The sequence below is a fragment of the Xiphophorus hellerii genome, chromosome 22 (assembly GCF_003331165.1).
Source record: "Xiphophorus hellerii strain 12219 chromosome 22, Xiphophorus_hellerii-4.1, whole genome shotgun sequence".
Lineage (NCBI taxonomy): Eukaryota > Metazoa > Chordata > Actinopteri > Cyprinodontiformes > Poeciliidae > Xiphophorus > Xiphophorus hellerii.
In genome coordinates this window covers 29,304,323-29,323,476 of record NC_045693.1, presented here as the reverse complement: position 1 = coordinate 29,323,476, position 19,154 = coordinate 29,304,323, and the positions used below count along the sequence as shown (strand labels likewise).

The window sequence follows — 19,154 nt, the reverse complement described above, 5'->3', positions numbered from 1 at the left end:
CACCAGTCTGGTACAGAAAAACAGCTGAATTGAATTAAAACACAGACATAAATGAACTGAGTTACAAATTTATTTGACAACTCTGCTTCAGTACAGAACACCTAAATACACCAACAGCTTCACAAGCTTGGTCAAACATGTAAAAACAGCAACTTTAATTTGTTTGGTGAGAGCAATTAGCAGTATAAGAGCAATATAAAATAAATAATAAAGCATGATGTTTCTCAGAGCACAAAGCATAGAATTACTTCATAGATCTGTCCTTATGGAGCAGATAAATGATCTAGAATTTTTATAAATATCAGGAGTGATACAGATATTAGTATCAGTTCGGTTAATGTCTAGCAAAAATAGTTGGAAACAATTCACCTGAGCATGTTCAGCTACTTTGTTTTGTTCTGCTACATAAAACGAGAATATTGTTTCTGTAATGAGAAAAGCTAGATAAAAAGGCTTAGCAGGGATGCACACCTTTGCATAGTAGAAATCAACCTGCTTTTTCATGAACTTCAGGTAATAGTTTGTCATCTTTTTCCAGCGTCACCACATTGGGGACCGAAGCCTGTCGTTGTGCAACATGTTCCTGGATGAGATGGCCAAGCAGGCCAGAAACCTGATCACCGACATCTGCACAGAGCAGTGTACGCTCAGCGACCAGGTGAGAACACTTCAGCCACTGCGGAAATACTTTTATTTACTGTCTTTCCCAAAGAGCGATAAGATCAGTGGCTACCTCAGCATCTAATAATTTAACCTGCAGCGGTTTATAGGCCTGAAAGAGGAAGCTGTTGCTCTCAGTGCAATTTAATGGTTCCAAAATCACGACACAGAGTTGATTATTAAACCTTGACTGACTCATTTGCGCCAAATAACCAGATCTGACAGATGCAGTTTTCCAATATAAATGATAGCAAAGCTGCCATTACCGTTACCATTTGCAGGTTCTTTTGTGTTTTATCATATGTTTAGTGGTAAATGTTAGCCTTCAGTCATGATGACTTGCACTTTTTTTCTGGCTTATAGAAATTTCACAGCACAAAGGTATAGACAGGACATATCAGAGCTAAGCTTCCCCTTATGTAGTGAAGCTTGCTTTTCCTACTTTTTTTCTGCAGCAGTTAGTTATAAAACTTCATTGTTTGATATTCCATTGAGTCACTTAAAATGATTTCATGTTGGCTACATCAGTGTACAGTAACAACAGTGGTGGGTACACTACTACTAATGCACTTATAGCTTTAGTCATGCTTTAGCATTAGCTTCTGTATTTAGCAGAATGCTAATGCTTGACTAGGTATACTGTAATGCCCCTTTCTCTATTTAGCAGAAATACAGAAAGGGGTTAGGGCTAGTTAGCATTAGCATAGCTAATGTTTGTGATTAGCTTTTTAAGATTAGTGTAACTAATATTATAGCTAGCAGTGCTAGCTAAAAGCACTGCTAGCTTTTAGCTAGCAGCTTTTGCACTGCAATTGTATTTCTCAACATTTTAAAGTGAGGATTGTCTGAATTTCTAACGTCTGTCAGTTTTAATCAGGCCTGTTTGGCCTTCTGGTTCTGAAGCAGATGGTGCATTAATATTGAAGTGGCAACATTTCAAGCAAAGCACCAGTAATGTCATGTCTGGATTTTGACTCTTTGTTCCTTTTCTTCCATCAGCTGCTGCCCAAACACTGCGCTAAAACCATCAGCCAGGCTGTGAACAAGAAGAGCAAGAAGGCAACAGGAAAGAAGGGGGAGCCGGAGAGGGAAAAACCCGGAGTGGAGAGTATGAGGAAGAACCGGCTAATGGTCACCAAGTCAGTACCAAAACCAGCTACTGTCCATCTACCGGACTGTCTTGCTTTTTATGTTATTTATAGTCCAGTCATTTTATTGTGTTACGCTTTGGCCAATAAGCCTTTAATTTGACTTTAATATAATCAATAATGATTGTTCTTGACTTCCTGCTTTTCTTTATTTTTCCAGTCTGGATAAACTCCATACAGCTCTATCAGAGCTCTGCTTCTCCATCAACTACGTCCCCAACCTGGTGGTGTGGGAGCACACGTTCACACCCAGGGAGTACCTCACCTCGCACCTGGAGATCCGATTCACAAAGTAAAACTGCTACACACACACGCCCACACACACACACACAGCAAACCTTAAAGAAATTGTTACTTTTGTCCAGTTTAGAGTTTCTGAGCCTGCAGCATGTTTACAAAGTCTAAATACAGTCAAGAAAAGCAACTCTATATGGTTTTAAGTTTAATTGCAGCCTTAGATGGATTAAAACTGAAGCTAAATGCTGATGTTGAAGCAAAATGTTGACATTCGTGTGTGTGAACACTGTTGCTGCCAATACATCTGGGAGAGCTTATAAGGTTACTTATAAACCCCCAAAAAAGTCCATCATTCAGCGTTAGAGGGTTTTTACAACTGGAAATATTTGCCCCTGGATGGATGAAATTTTTGCTGCCAACTTAAAATAATAATAAAAATAAGTAATAATAATATACATAATTAGGATGAAACTTTAGTCTTATCAAATCAATTTCTACAAAAAGTCGTATTTTATGAAGGGTTGAAAGGAACAGAATTAAATGAATACAAACATAATTGAATTATTTATTAAATGGACCAAGAAATACATAAACGTTTAATCACTTCATGATTCCTGTTGCTGCAGGAATCTTGCATGTCTAGAGGCGGGGCTAACACTGATCTGTTGAACTCCACCAGTTCAGCCTCGTTCTTTTATAAAATATGTCATGGCTGCCATGATTTTCACTTTCTTTTAAAGAATTATTTAATTAAACAGGTATTTATTTCATGTTGCATTTGATTAATGATTTAATGATGTATCTATTTGTCACTTTTAAGCCTACATGTAAATCTAATGAGACTTCAATGAAAATGTTCCAGTGTTTTATGATGTTTAGTGCTAGAAAAAATTCAGTAGCTGGTAAAAACATGAATTTCTACATGATTAATAAAGACGTGTGAATGATTGATTGCTTATTATATCGCTTGAAAGAAAGCAAGAGAGAGAACAGAATAAACGTTGCAATAAAGCGTCATTTTGACCTCTGACCAATCCACCTGTCTGTTCTGCCTGCAGGTCTATAGTTGGGATGACCATGTACAACCAAGCCACTCAGGAGATCGCCAAGCCCAGCGAGCTGCTGACCAGCGTCCGGGCTTACATGACGGTGCTGCAGTCCATAGAGAATTACGTCACCATCGACATCACCCGAGTTTTCAACAATGTCCTCCTGCAGCAAACGCAGCACCTGGACAGCCACGGGGAGCCCACCATCACCAGCTTATACACAAACTGGTGTGTTGGATTATAGATCAGAGTCAGTCTAGCAACCTTAAGTCAGCAATATGTCAGGCTGTAACTCCCACCTCCATCAGGATCCCAAACTTTTAAAGTGGACATGTCATGGTTTAAATCCTTCCTTTTCACATGTAAATCATTTTCTCATGGTCTATATAAAGTAGAACTGCAATACTTTGGTCTGAAATCTGCAGACCCCTCATTTATCTATTCTGAGGTGAATTTTAGAGCAACTCGTTTTGCTGTGGTCTTTATTAATGTGAGTGAGACATTTTACGCCCCTCTAGCTCACACAGTGTTCCACTCCACTCCATTCGGCCATTTTTGTAATTTGATAGCAGCGATACGACTATCTACTGGAAGAAAAACTTTTTACTCCCAAGTTTATTAAAGAAGTCAACAATTAAGAGTCTGATCCAGAGCAGGAGAGTGAAGACGACGACCCTGCGGAACCATGCTTCCCAGTAGTGTTATCAATGTATTTATACCCTCACTACCCATACCAAATACCTGGAGCATGTCAGATACTTATTAAACTATTAATGCTACCACAATATGAATGAAGTAAACAAAGCCTCGACAAAATTAAGGGCAAAATTGCTGCAAGGAGAAAAAAAAATAGCGAATTCACAAAACTGATTATCTGGAAGTTATGACCTCGTTTAACAATTCCACAGCAAATACAGTGATAGAGAAGAAAACATGGAGAAAAATAAAGAAACTGAAACATAAAACCTAAAAAGAATATAAAGATATCTACGTAGCACCGTGAGAGAATACATTTAAATTCTTTGCACTATTAGACACTCAAAATACACAAAAAATGTACCAAATGGTGGTGGCAAATCCTTTTTCCCTGCTTGTTGTCAAGGTTACATCTCAGCAAATTATGATGGAGTATTAGGGCCATACTAAGAAAATTAAAAAATTAAACTACAGGAATAAAATCATAGTATTACAAATACAACTTCATTATTAGTTGTAATACTATGACTTCATTCTGGTAATATTATGACTTTATTCTTGTATTATTTTGACTTCATTTACGTATTCTTATAATTTTAATCTTGTTTTATTACGACTCAATTATCATATTTTCAATACTATCATATTGTTCTGGCATTATTTTAGTACGACAATGCTCGTAATATTATAACTTTGTTCTCTTAATTTTATTTTTGATTTTTTTGTACGGTCCAGTAAATAAACATAGTTTTATACTTTATTATTATTCTGTTTAAGTGAAGCGAGTACTGAACTTCTGTTCTGTGTCCATGCAGGTACTTGGAAACTTTGCTCCGTCAGGTCAGTAACGGACACATCGCCTACTTCCCCGCCATGAAGGCCTTCGTCAACCTGCCTACCGAGAACGAACTGACGTTCAATGCCGAGGAATACTCTGACATCTCTGGTACCCCCATGCTTTCCATCTAATGTCTGGCTGTTTTGTGTTCTTCATGTGTTCATACTTAGGGAAGAGGTTTAAGCATGAATGGGAATGAACTCGTATGTTTTTTATTGTGTTTTTCAGAGATGCGTTCCCTCTCGGAGTTGTTGGGGCCGTACGGGATGAAGTTTCTCAGCGAGAGTCTGATGTGGCACATCTCATCACAGGTTGCCGAGCTAAAGGTAATAAAAATCACAGAAGCTACTTTTCAAGATTTTAATATATTTGTTTCAGACATCCAGCAATTTTAAACCCACATTATGTCTCTGAATGTTAAGTGAGGTACCCCATGTAGGTTACTTTGAACTTTAGGAAGTTGCCATTTTCCTACTCTATGATCATCATTCATTCATAAAGAATGATTATTGGTTGAATTGAGGAATCTCCTTGTTGAGATTATTTTGTGCCCAATACTGACCAATCCTAAACAGCTTCAAATAGTCTCTCCTTTAAAAACCATGCCACTCATTTCCTTCCTTCAGTTACTTTTTTAACTGGACATGTCATGTTTTTAAATCCTTCATTTTCACATTTAAATCATTCATTTATGATTTTAGAAAGTGGAACTACAATTCTTTGGAAATCAACATCCTAATCAGAAACTGGGTTCAGTCAGGGACTCAAAACCCATCATGTAAAAAGGTTTTGATCCAGTACATCCTTATAAAACCTGTTGTTATTCTGTCTCTCTTATCTTGTTTGTAGAAACTGGTAGTGGAAAACATGGAGGTGTTGACGCAGATGAGGACGAGCTTTGACAAACCGGACCACATGGCTGCGCTCTTCAAGAAACTCACTTGTAAGCACAGACACATGAAAGATGTTAACATGTGAGCAGTCATGTTATCTGTGCAGTCATCCAAGATGACTGCTGTGGTTTCCACTCGTCATATTTACTAAAGAAATGTTGGATTTATAGTTTATGCAAATATGAACACAGCGGTTGTTGATTTGCTAATTCAAACAGCCACTTTACTGATGATCTGTTATAGAGTTTGGTGTGTAGATCCCCCTTTTTAATTGAATCAAAACACCACATTCCACAGCACACCTACATGTTAAGGTTGTCAAAGTCAAGCTAGCATAAATAACCTACTTCTCTCCCCCTCGCAATTTCTTTTAAAATGAAAACTTTTCACTGACCTGTGAGATTTGATACCCTTGGACTTTGTTATCTAGTTGTGGTAGTGTTGACAATTAAGAGCAAAGCATCCCTTTGTCTTTATATTTCACTTAAGACTCAGTGCTACAGCTAAAACCAAGAGTAATTATCGTCGGTGAGCAGTTTTTTGCCCATCATCTTGATTCTTATCAGGATAAATCGTCCGATGTCTTGTTTCTAGATATTTGTACTTTGAATCTATTTGCTGTGAAACATATCATTGAATAACATTTGCTCCACCTCTTTAGTGTGTTCACGTTCAGTGTTTTTTATGTTCTGTAGCTGTGGACAGCGTTCTGAAGAGGATGACCATCATTGGCGTTATTTTATCCTTCCGCTCTCTTGCACAGGAAGCTTTGAGAGATGTAAGACTCACACACACACACGCACACACACACACACACATGCACACACACACACACAGACCTTTAAACCCACGGTGGTGATGTGAGACAAATACAGATAATCCGGATCTTTCCTCCTTTCAGGTGTTGTCTTGCCACATTCCTTTCCTGGTCAGTTCAGTGGAGGATTTCAAGGACCACATCCCCCGAGAGACCGACATGAAGGTCGAACACACTGACACTCGAAGTAACACCATCATGTCTTCCTCCTCTCATGCTGATGCGAATTAATGTTTCCCGTTGCCAGGTGGCCATGAATGTCTACGAGCTGTCCTCGGCTGCTGGTTTACCCTGCGAGATTGACCCAGCCCTGGTGGTGGCGCTGTCCTCCCAGAAGAGTGGTAAGTTGGAAACACACTCGACATGTCAGCACAAGCCTGTTTTCTAACAACATGGTTTGGTTGGTGCTTGGCAGAGAACATCAGTCCAGAGGAGGAGTATAAAATCGCCTGTCTGCTGATGGTGTTTGTGGCTGTTTCCTTGCCGACCCTTGCCAGCAATGTGATGTCACAATACAGCCCTGCCATCGAAGGTGAGTCACTGAGTTGTTAGGTTGCTTGTCATCATTTTTTTAACAGAAAGGAGTTGAGATTATATAAGTAAAAAAAAATCAAAGCAGAGGACCCAGTATGCTACCCTACGGGACTGCCATGGATCATAACCTACAACTGATCGTGATGTAAAGCTTCCATATTTCACAACCTGAAATCTATCAGTTAAATAGGAAGAAAACGTCTGTAATGCAGAAAATAAACAAGATGTAGTGGTTTTGAACTAGCATGGACCACACATCTCAAATAAAAAGGACTCCTTCCCTCTGAGCTGAAGGTTTAAACTTTGAAATTTCTCTAAGTTCTGTGCCTCTGGTAAGGCGCAGACCCACCAGTGGATGGGGACATTCGCTACATCAGAACTTATGCAGCAAATATGTTTCTATCTCCACTTTAGCACGTTGACTGTTTTTCACAAAGCCAAAAACTAACTCAGCTCAGTGTAACATCTTTTATGCAAAATGAAGGAAGTTACTTTGAATTCTGCAGTGTCCGTCAACCGTTTCTAATGCGATACTGCAAAATGCACATGAGAAAACGGTGATGAAAACATGACTAAGTCATGACTTGTGTAATTCTTTTTAAGATGTGAAAAAATCTAACTATTTTAACTTTAAAGGGCTTGATGTTGAATTTTCATTGTCTTTCAAATAGTTGATATTTTTAAGATCCAAATTACTCACATTTACGCTAAAAATGTCACGTTTTCCATTACATTATTTTGAGACTGTGAATATTTTACCCTCCATGCTTACCTTTGAGATTTTTTTAAATGCCAATTACATTAATAGTAATAATAATAAACTTTACAGTTCACGGCAGTTTACAGCCTAAAAGCATTAATGAGCAGCATTTACCGTAATCTTGGCATTTAACAGTTTTAATGGCAAATAAAACTCACCATTTTTTAAATAATTTTTTCCCCATATTAGCTTGTTTATTCAGTGTGATATATTAAATCTTGTGCATTTCAATAAAAGCACCAATCAAGTGAAAGTCAACTGAACATTTTCCCCAGTGGAATCCCTCTGTTGTAGCTAAATGAGGCTTTTGATAAGCTATCAAAGACATTTGTCACTCAGAGGATGAATTATGAAGACGCCGCCTCCTAACAACCTTGAAATGAAAGGCTGGCCTGTTAATAAGGGCCTTCTAAAGAGGATAATAAGTTATCAGAGGCTCGGCTCTGGTTGGTATGCAGACCGCGTCTCGGCCGACAATTGGTTTCGCCGCCACCATTTCTTTGTACACGGCCTCATTACCGCTGCGTTAGCCGTCCTGCGAGTTCACAATTCCACCCTGGCGCCTCCCATTTCACATTTATCTGTTATCTCCATTAAACATACATGAAAGTTCACAGTTTTTCATCTGCTCTAGTCAGTTCCACATGAAGCATTTCTCAGGTCTGGAAGTTAGACTCTTTTTGATGGATTTCAATAAAAGAAAATTAAAAAAAAAAAAAACTCCTGGTAACAGTTTGTATTTGCTGCCCCCTACAGGCCACTGCAACAACATCCACTGTTTGGCCAAAGCCATCAATCAGATCGCTGCGGCTCTCTTCACCATCCACAAGGGAAGCATAGAGGACCGTTTGAAGGAGTTCCTGGCTGTAAGACAGAGAAATTATTTGATTTTAGTTTTAATGCTGTTGTCCTAAATAGTTGTTTTTTTCCTGTTAAATTTATGTCACCATGGTATCTGCGCAGAACACAATGGTTCAGTCTTTTAGGCTGGAAAAAGGTTTTAAAAAATAGTATTTGTGTAGATTTTTTTTTAGCAGATCTCTGTAACAAATGTTTCATGAAGCTACAAAAAAAAGTGTCTGTCTGTGTGTATATGTGCAGCTGGCCTCGTCCAGCCTCCTGAAGATCGGCCAGGAGACGGACAAGATGACCACACGAAACAGAGAGTCTGTCTACCTGCTGCTGGACATGGTGAGTGGACGCTGAAGACAGGAGACTGGACACACATGGGCTCCTTCATTTTAGGCTGCTAGTGAATTATTTTAACTGCTCTTTTTACACTGGGAAATGATTATATTTTAATTTTTATTTAAACAATAATTATTTGCACTTTTGAATGAATAGTGGATTTTTTTCTAATTGGCACCGTCAAAGTTAAACATGCAGTCTAAAACATGTATGTGTATTTAATATGGTGTTTAAAAATACTAGAAAATTTGAACTGAGAATGAGCTGCAAAGATCGTTAAAAAAAAGCTGAATTTTATATCTTGTTAAAACAAGAAACTTTTTTCTTATATCAAATTATAAAAATATATTCCTCTGACAAATTACGACTTCTTAAAAATTCCTAAGGAGCTTCTCAATGAGCCTCCTTCTTGTCACCCTGTTTTGTCTAGACAACACTTAAAATATTCCAGAGATGTTGCTGTTGTGCTGCTACAACCTTTTTTATTTAAACAAGAAGAGATTTAGATTTTAACAAGATAATAAATCTCATTGTAACAGAGAGTTTTCTCAATTTAGCAAGTTTGGTTTCTCATTTTAACAAAATACTGCTTCTGAATTTATTACCAACAGTTGATGGTAGTTTGTCTTTTAGAAATAGACTATTTAGTTGTAAAAGTATCTGGAATATTATACTGTTTGGTCAAAATGATAAGAAATGTTTGAGAAGAGTAAAAGTGAGGCGTTCAAACCTAGGAAAACTGTAAAGTCTCTGCCAATAAAATAACAGATTTAAATGAACTTGACCAACTCTGTGGAATCACGCAATCAATTGTTTTTAAATAAAAGTCAAGGGCCTTAAATAAATCATTAAAACATGTTTTTTTTTGTCATTCTTATTCTGTTCTATCTCAGATTGTGCAGGAGTCTCCCTTCCTGACCATGGACCTGCTGGAGTCCTGCTTCCCTTACGTCCTGCTGAGGAACGCCTACCACGCCGTCTACAAACAGAGCATCAGCGCCAGCGCATAGACGCGCAGCAAGCGTGTGGCCTGAGGCGCCGACATGTACATACAAACACAAACACTACCGCAACACGCCGGCCCATCAAGGCCTCGGCTGAATCCTCTAAAAACCAACACTATATCTGCAAAAACGTTAACACACTAAAGAAGCCGCTAATTACTTTAACCAAAACACACACACACACACACACACCTACAGCTGGATGACCTGAGGGGGGATCAGTGTCTTTATTTCTATCATTGTTTTCCATGATGTTGCTGGGGACCATGACCACTGCAACACCTAATATACAATGTTTTATTGAACAAAAATATAAAGATATAGTATATATATAAAGCTGACACTGAAATATTCCTTTTTCTTTCTCCTTTATTTTTTAATTTTAATAGACGTTTTGAGATTTCTATTGTCGAGCTGAAACTTCTCTGATGATTTGGATGCTTACTTTTTGGGAATGCATTGGTTCTGATGTGCGGTGGAGGTTCTTTTGGTTGTCGAGGACGACGGGTCGACGCCGAGAAACACGTTACTCATAGGTTTCCACACACTGACAGACATCCCGAGCTGATACTTACCTAACAATCTTTCATCACATAAAAACCGTACATTTGTATAACATGGTGATGCATTTTTGGAATTTTTTTTTGTTTGTTTTGTTTTGTTTTTTTCTAGGTAGTGGTAACACAAACCTTTTTGTGGGTAAAGATATGCTATCTGTATTCTACTTCGATGTGAACTGAACCTGTCTGTTTTTAATGTTTCTGTTTTATTTTTATGATGATGACAATGATGACCATTTGCCAAATGTGTTAACACTAAAAAAAAAAAAAAAAAAAAAAATCTTGTGTATCAGGGCTTGGAAGTGGTGAAGTGTTTTATTAATGGTGTGTGATGCCTCTTTTTTTTTTTTTTTTAAGTGCGACTGTGCGGCAGCTTTGTTAGCAGGAACAAAAACTTTGAGGGAACAAGTGACAGGAACGGCTGCAGACATTCCCCTCAGCTGTTCCCTCTTCGGAGGGCCTTATCGGAGCAGACTTGGTGTTTTCCTCGCCCCGTTTTTACACTCGTGAAGTTGAAAGCTGAGCATCCACACTCCGAGGTTTTATTAATCCGTTGTGCTTAACTTTATTAACAGGAAATAAATTCAACCAGTTCCTCTGATGAAAAAGCAACTCAAACGCTAATCCACCTCTGACCTGTGAAACTACAAAAACCTGGAGCTGCAATAAGACTAAATAAATATATATATGTAAACACTCCTGGTGGTGTTTTCACTGGATTCTTCTTATCAGCTGTATATTTACAGTTTGGTATTAGGATTTAAAGGGACAAATGAAAAACATCTGCAGTATTTTATTTTAATTGTCACATGTATATTTTTTTATTTTTATCTTAGTGTATATATATATATATATATATACTTTTTATTTATTTAGAGGTTCTTGTATAAACAGCATATTAACCTTTGAACCGTCCTGCAATCTTAGTGCGACGCTCAGGTGGAGCACGCAAATGTCAGTTAGATGTCGGGTGTGTAACAGATCATGAATTGGTGTAATGCCAGTATAATAACTAATTACACACGTCTGATAAGCAAACATTTAGCAATGGAGTAAAATTAAAGATTTTAACAGAGTCCACACCTCAAGGAAGTGATCATTTCCCCACAGCTGGGGTCCAGACCCTCTGGATGAAGTAAGGTGCAGAACAAGGCCTGGATTTTACCAGGCTACTAATGATCTGGTTATGTTGAACCAGGAAAAGAAAGCATGAATACCAACGACTGTTTAGGACAGACTTTACCTGCTCATAACAGCAATGGTTTCTGATGGATCTACTGACCTGTAGAGCAGAGGTAAGTACAAAATGTGTAGTGATTAAAAACAGTTAATCATCCAGATGAAATCTTTTGATTTGGATCCAGTTTGATACGAGTGCATTGTATTGAAAATGGCTGGTAGGGTACGTTTGGCACCAGAGAGCATTTGTGGAGTATTAATGGCAGCTGCTAGTGTGCCCAACCTTTAAGTATATAAAGTATATTCTATTCTACTCTGTTCTATTCTACTGCTAAAACATTAAGTGAAGGTGACCAGGTAGAGAACAGCTCCTAGATCCATTACAAGCTGCTTGGGGCCACATTTTGGGTTTTCACACAGCCAGGGGTCATATCCTACAGTTATCTGGGAGGATACAATGATTCCACAGAGACTCCTTTCATTGAAATCACACATTATTGTAGACTAATTAATCTCAGGTGTACGCTGTGTCTGCTGACTGTCACTCAGACAGACAAGGTTCCCGCTCAGTTTTGAGATGTACAGTTAACTCCAAAATTATTCACACTCCTGTCAGTACAGCTAATCAACTATCATTCAGTTGATTAGTTTCTAATTGGAAATATGTTTCTAAATAAAAATATGTTTTTCAAAACATAAAGCAATGTGAAAGTAGCATCAGTTTTGGGGGGGAAGGCCTTTTTGTCTTGCATTTTGTTTTAAAAGGCAAAGGTGGAAACAATGGTTTCCACCTTCTTTCCCCAATGATCAACAGAAAAATCTGTTGAAGCCTTCCAGTAATTATGATTGGTTGACCAGATTTGTACTTGTTTTAACTTGTATTCTGACTCAATGCATCTTTGGTGTTTTAATGTGGGAAAGTCTCACCATCACCCTAATGTGCAGCTTCCTCCACTGACTACAGTTAGGACTCTGGACTTGAGTCTGTTAACGTTTTAGCTTGAAAACATTACATTTATGTATTGTCAGAAGAAACTGAAAATAAATTAAAAAGATTTAAACACAAATCCACCAAAACAACACTTTTGATGATTGCAAAAAATAATTTTGAACATTTTGTTTTCACTCTTGTATGTTGGTTTCTTTTAAATAAAAGCTATAAAACCATTTGCAGATGGTACATATTTCTGCGGAACAGTGGAACGACACCCTGGGTAAAAAAAAATAGAGCTAAAAACTAACCCAACCCAGAAAGAGCGCTGCTGTCTGGCAGAAGCCAGCAGGGGGCACTCTATTCAAACTCTTACTAAGACTCAAAAACAGCGCTTGTTAACGCTTTGTATGGGTGTTCAGGATAATATGAAATCAGATGCACATTGTATGTTCAAAATATTATCCTGCTGAATCTGCTCTTATTAAAAACAGTTTATGTAAAAACATGTAGTCAGTTAAATATCACTGCCTGATGTAGAAATTGCAAAGGCACAATATGATAACATATTGTTCATCTTATCTGAATTAGTAAACACTTCAGGGTTTCCCAGAGTGTGACCCTGATACCAATTTAAGAATGGTAGAAATTATCCAGGACAGCCGGTTGTAAAAAAAAGACTTCTTTTTTTTTTTTTTTTTTAGGTTAGTTTCACTTACAAATAAAAACTTTAAAATGGAAGTGTTAGATACAACATAAACTGAGTCTTTCATGAATCACATTGTTTTTCATTCATTCTAGTTTCATAGTAAGTCAGAACACAAACATCAGTGGCTTTCACTCAACAGCAGACTTTGATGTTTCCATTCATTAAATGGGGCTAAATACAGTATTTTTGAAACATGACCCAAATCCCAATCTAATTGATGTGTATCTTTCCTTTTCATATTTCAAACACTCATTTACAGATTCATTTTCTGTTGAGGTCTGAGCACTTTGTTTATCTTACTAAAATATTGTTTAGGTGTGACAAATTTGTTTAGTTTTAGTTTTGTTCTTTTTCTTTTTTAAAAAAGTGTTTTTGTATGTCAACGTAAGTTTTTGCTTAACATTTCAGCTGTAAGGACTTGAGAGCAAATTTGCCTAGCTCTTAAAATGTACACCATGCATGTAGATGGGAAATCATCTACAAGTATGGCATACATTTAATTTGCTAAGCCAGTAGGCCAGTTGGTGGCTGTGGGGTAAACACTGCTTCCATCGCCTGACTTTAAAAATGCTCTAAATTGCCATTTGAATTAGCAGAAAGAAACAGAATCTCTGTCTCTAAATTCTGGGAAGAAAGTAGCTGTGTTGGTAGGATGTTCAGCTTATGGAGGCGGTCAGTTTACCGGGCAAATAGAACCACAGGACCAATTTGTTCCTCATGTGATGATTTGCATTTCAACTGAAAAAAGACATCCTGAAATAAAGATAAGCGTTTTTGTTACAGTCACATGTCATTTGTACATGCCTAGATAACAACATAAGTAAAATAAGAAAAAAAGGCTCATTTTACCCCACTGTCCCTGCTAATTAAACTAAGATTAGCTCAAGCTAATGTGTCATTTAAAACTGGAAGTGGGAGAAAATCATTTTTAAGTGTCTATTTTTATTAAGCTTTTTACGGTTTCATCTTATACATAAAATGAAAATATTAATATTTGTCAGTTTAACAATTATTTTTTCATTTCTTTCAAATCTTTGACCTTTGTAAGTTTAGCTAACTGCTATAGCTAGCTAACGTGACTATCCCGTTGCAGAAAGCGGCTAATTGACAAACAATTAAAAATGCACACTTTATATCCTAAGCATTTTTTTGTTTGCATAATCTTGAAACTTAAGAAAAGTCTAAAAAACTTACAGCCTCAAATTCTTTTCCGTCACTTTTTAAAGGGCATTTGGTTGCCTAATTGTCATATAGATTAGAAACGAAACACTTAACAATGTAAGAATAGAATGGTGAACACCATTTTGATTTTGTACTGTCTCTCAGAATAAGCTCACTGATACAGATATAAGGGTTGGAACAATAAGTGTGTAAACTGATAGTTTGTGTGTAGAACATGATGGTGAGATGCTTCTGGAAAACTTCAGCAGGTACAGTTTGTTTACATGCTCACATAAAAAAAAAGGATTTTCTTTTGTAACACTGTGTGAGCTATCACTCTGATAGATTCCCTGTCATGTTAGTACTATATTTGATTTGATGTAGGCATTCATCTTGATTTTTCCAAACTTCAAAATATATGCCTGCTTCTTCTGTGCGTATCTTTGCTGCTGGTGACGATCAGTCATCCCTGATGGCTGCTTTCCCCCTCTTCTTCCTCAGGTACAGTTCTTTCCAGTTTACCTTCATTAAAAAAAGAAACAGTCACCATCACTAGACAATTTTTTCCTCCACTTAGTTCAGCCCAGTGTTCTACCCTGATGAGCTGATGCATTTATTTTGCACGTTAGCTAACTATAATATCATCAAAAAGTTAACTAATTTCAGCAATTTAGTTTGAAATGTGAAATGCATAATTTATGTTCAACTTAAGCAAATTAAACAATGTGAAATTTAAACTAGACTTGAGTAAATGTGGATTTTCAGTTTCCTCATTGAAAAATTCCATTCAACAAAAAGGTCAGGAGTCTAATTTATCTCTGTGTAAAGATTTATTTTCAGACAAATGTCGCATACAGATTATGAGAAGATCACCATGGCCTAGTTAGAGAATCGAAATGTAAATGAATTATTATGCAGTTACCCATATCTACTGATAAGCAATACAAGTAACAAACCAAGGTAACAACAATGACCAACACTAAAAAATGTCTTCTGCTGTTGAGCAGGCTTCTAATTGAACTAAGACCCAAGGTTATCCAGACTTAAAGTATTTCATTAAACACAAGATCTCTCCTTAATCTGGATTTTTTTTTCTGATCTACAGGAAAGGGCAGGGAGGGTCTTTGAAGCTCTCAGTTTTGACAGATTTCCACTTTCACAGCAGGCAGCATGAAAGGTCTCTCCCAAATAGCAATTGGGGAATGTTGCTCGCTCTCCGGATCTAATGCCTTGTTTCCACTGAGCGGTACGTAACGGGTCAGTCTGATCTGGTACGCTATGTTATGGTCTGACAGCCAGGAGAGAGCTTCCTCCACCAGGTGGACTCTCATTGGTGAGGTAGAGTTAAACACCTAACAAGAAGATTTTCTGTTCAGTCAACAGACAGTGTTGTGTAATGCCAGTAGCTTCACCCTAACCACATTACAATTGTCCTCTGAACTGTAGGAGTCCAAGGAATGTTGTGGTATTAGTCACGCAACATTCAGGCTGCTTTTACAAAGTCAGCAAACAAAATAGCGTACCATACCACAACAATACCATCCCAAACTCTGCCGAACCGTTCAGTGAAAACGAGACATAAGGCTGTTGACAATAAAGGAGTATTACAGTCCAGCTTTTTATTTCTTTGAACCTGTCGGTCTTCAGGCTCCCACATGACACGTGACATGCTGTGCATACTCTATGAGCTGCGTTGACTTTCTGCACATGGTTGGGATTTCGTAGTCAAGTGCACCAAATATGTGGGACCTTTAGAAGGACAGAGCGAAGGCAATAAATGTTTGTCCAACAGATTTGGATGATTCTTTGGATCCCAGGCGGTACCCACTATCAGTTTTACAGCAGTTTTATTTGCTGAGTTTATATGTGGGAGGTTCACCAGTGGATGATAAAGCAATACAAGTAGCTCAGACAAGTCACTTCTTGGTTTACTGCCAGACAAACAGGTGATGTTGATTAAGACAAATTGAATGATTTTCTAAACATTCTGGGAAATTAGGCCAGACTTGAGGAAGCCACATCTTGTTTACACACATCTCACATTTGCAAGCCTCTCTCTTACTCCTGGATGTTCCGGCAGACGACATGTAGGATCCCCTATCAACCTCAAGCATGAGAAATTTCAACTAAACTTTATCAGACGAGAGATCTCTCTCACACAAGGCCCCAGAAAATCCCCCTAGGTATGAATGAGGAACTTTTTAACTTATATTCATTGTGGTTCCACAAACACAGATCAAGTCAACAATTCTTTGGGTGTTTTCTTGGAATCAAGGTCAAAATTTAGATGAAAATTCCCCCCCCAAAAAACATGTATATTTAAATTCAGACCAGACGTACAGATGGCATAAAAGACAAAGCAATACAAACGACAATATACAAGTAACTGAAAACATCTTTTTACAATTCTTTCAGTGGTCAGATCTCTGGTAAATTTATTTTCTTTTGTATTTTTGGAGGATATTGTGCCTGAGGGTGTTCAGTCTTTTGGGGCCCATGTCTACTATAAGAATCAGTGTGGGAGTTTTTTTCTTGCTCCCCATACACTCTTCTTTAGAAAAACATTGAAGTTATTTCAGCTGCTAATGCAGCAACATGAACACTGGGTCTCTCAGACGGCCGGTACCCGTCCCTGATGGTTGACTCTCTCATAGCTTGGGTTTGTTTAGATCATTTCAAGGAATAACAGTGGAACATTAGAACATTTCAATTTCATCCAAACCTTTTTCATATTATTCTAAAAATAGAGGACTTAAATCTGCCTTATTGTTTAAGAAAACACTCAGACATTTGTTTGCCCTTAATATTGATTTATTCACAGCCACATTTTAAAAATTCAGACTGACCCAAACGAACCAAAAAAATAATAAAAAAATGAAAGTAGTAATTAAGTGCTGGATATTAGCAAAGTAGAGCAGTATTGGAATAAGTGGGAAAGCAGACAGGAGAACAGTTGGTTAATGAGACACAAAAGGACAGAAGCGATGTTAGACGAAGCAGAAGCAGCTATCGGGAGATGGAGTCGGGGCTGGACGCTTCTTTAGCTTTGGTGATGGACAAATCTGAGACAGAAACATGCAAAAAACCACAAGAGAAGGAGAAACCGAAAGGGAGAGACAGAGAGTTAGTAGCAGCAGTAGAGTTTTATCAGGACAAATAGGAATGCTGTTAAACACTATACAGAACGACTTGGCTTTTTAATCTTACGACAGAGTATTAGGGTCACACTAAGAAAATAAAAAATTAAAATGATCAAAATAAAGACATGCTATTACAAGAATAAAGTCATGACATACAGTGATAGAAGAGTAAAATCATAATATTACCAGAGTATAGTTGTATGAGAGTAAAGTCAAAATAATGAGAAAAAAGTCTTAGTATTAGAAGAATAAATTCATAATATTGTGAGAATAAAGTCCTTGTATTATGAGAATTGTCATAGTATTACCAAAAAAAAGTCATAAGAGAGGAAAGTTGAAATAATAAAATAAAGTCTTAAAATAAAATAAAGTCAAGAATAAATCAGTAAGATTATGACTTTAATCTCCTAATATTATCACTTTATTCTGGTATTATTTTAACTTCACTCTAGTGAGACTGTATTCTTGTAATATTATGACTACATTCTCATAATTTCATTTTTACATTTTTATTTTTTCTTAGTATAGCCGTAGTACTCCGTTGTATAATCTTAATATCATGTTTGCTTGCAAGTGTAGCTTTTATGGCTTTGGAAAAAAACTAAAATAAATTTTTATGCTGCTTTTTGTAAAAAAAAACAAAATAAAAAAAAGATCTTTACAAACACTAAAGGCCTATTTTTTTGTTTTTGTTTATTGCTGGCATGTGGCTTTATCTCACTCTACACACCAGAGAAAAATAATCTGATAAGAGCTGCTTTGACATAGTGAATCACAAGTGAACGACAAATTCCTCCAAAACTGGAACATTGTGTCTTCGCTTTGGAAAGAAACTGTTTGAAACCAAGAAAGCAAAAGTTACAATTCATGTGAATAAAAGAAAACATTAATGATGTTTTTTTTTCTAATAAACTATTTTTTTCAACATGAGAGCAGTGAGACTGAGCAGAGGAACATATTTTAAATATGAAAAAAGGGACAAGCTTACAGTAGAATTTACTAATAACTGATTACAACTGTGTACTTTGGCATTAAATAGTAATGAAAAATAATAACACAATTGGATTCTGTAAAACTGAATAAATATTAGATAATATGTGTGAACTGGCACCTTATGAATAAACAGAACTGCACAGTTGTGGATCTTACTTTGTGAATTTTTTATGCATTTATTTAGTTAAAATGTAACTTTAAAAAATATATATATTCTTGAAAAATTAACTGTGTTGCATCTGTTTTTGTAAGTTAACAGTAAATTTTTCAAACACAAGTTTGAGTTTTTATTTGCACTTATTTCCATTTTTACTTGAGGCCAATTCTTCAGACAATAATTCTGTCTAAAATACATAATGCAAACTATATCTCCTTATCAATCAAATTAGTCTATAACATTACAATTTATAAAGAAAAACAAAAAACTTCCTTCTTTGATCTAAGAAACAATTTACCCCCTGAGCTGTTGCTCTCTGCCACGCCTCTCTCCTGATTGGTTAACAGCAAACACGCCTCATTCCCATTGGCTTCCTCTGGCTGATTGTGATTGGCCCACGTGTAACCGGTGGCATACAGTTGCGCTGTGATTGGGCTCAGCTGGCTGTCTGTTTCACAGAGCCCCGCCCCCAGGAGATGTTGCTCCACCCCCAGCCCAAG

The 19,154-nt window shown here is 37.1% G+C and overlaps 2 protein-coding genes across 7 annotated transcripts in view; one reads left to right on the top strand and one right to left on the bottom strand.

Annotated features, from left to right (window-relative positions):
* nckap1 (NCK-associated protein 1) overlaps positions 1–11,082 on the top strand; it is a 40,758-nt gene extending 29,676 nt beyond the window's left edge. For all 4 annotated transcript variants that reach the window (XM_032552450.1, XM_032552449.1, XM_032552448.1 and 1 more), the window contains 14 exons: positions 539–658; positions 1,660–1,799; positions 1,969–2,100; positions 3,104–3,322; positions 4,606–4,736; positions 4,857–4,954; positions 5,478–5,571; positions 6,217–6,299; positions 6,423–6,503; positions 6,586–6,679; positions 6,754–6,870; positions 8,389–8,498; positions 8,734–8,823; positions 9,714–11,082. In XM_032552450.1, coding sequence (XP_032408341.1) covers positions 539–658; positions 1,660–1,799; positions 1,969–2,100; positions 3,104–3,322; positions 4,606–4,736; positions 4,857–4,954; positions 5,478–5,571; positions 6,217–6,299; positions 6,423–6,503; positions 6,586–6,679; positions 6,754–6,870; positions 8,389–8,498; positions 8,734–8,823; positions 9,714–9,830 — 1,626 coding nt within the window. In that variant the 3' untranslated portion in view covers positions 9,831–11,082. The remainder of the gene's footprint in view (positions 1–538; positions 659–1,659; positions 1,800–1,968; positions 2,101–3,103; positions 3,323–4,605; positions 4,737–4,856; positions 4,955–5,477; positions 5,572–6,216; positions 6,300–6,422; positions 6,504–6,585; positions 6,680–6,753; positions 6,871–8,388; positions 8,499–8,733; positions 8,824–9,713) is intronic.
* The window catches only part of LOC116712678 (protein phosphatase 1 regulatory subunit 1C), a 17,224-nt gene continuing 8,798 nt past the window's right edge, over positions 10,729–19,154 (bottom strand). The window contains exons 5-6 of one of the 3 annotated variants that reach the window (XR_004337614.1): positions 18,953–19,154; positions 10,729–14,886 (exon numbers count right to left, since the gene is read on the bottom strand). Coding sequence is in view for 1 of the 3 variants with exons in the window: in XM_032552499.1 (XP_032408390.1) it covers positions 14,828–14,886 (59 nt within the window). In the remaining 2 variants the exon portion in view is untranslated. Of the gene's footprint in view, positions 14,887–15,172; positions 17,427–18,952 lie in introns of those variants that run through there. The other 2 variants (XR_004337613.1, XM_032552499.1) reach the window with 2 other exon arrangements.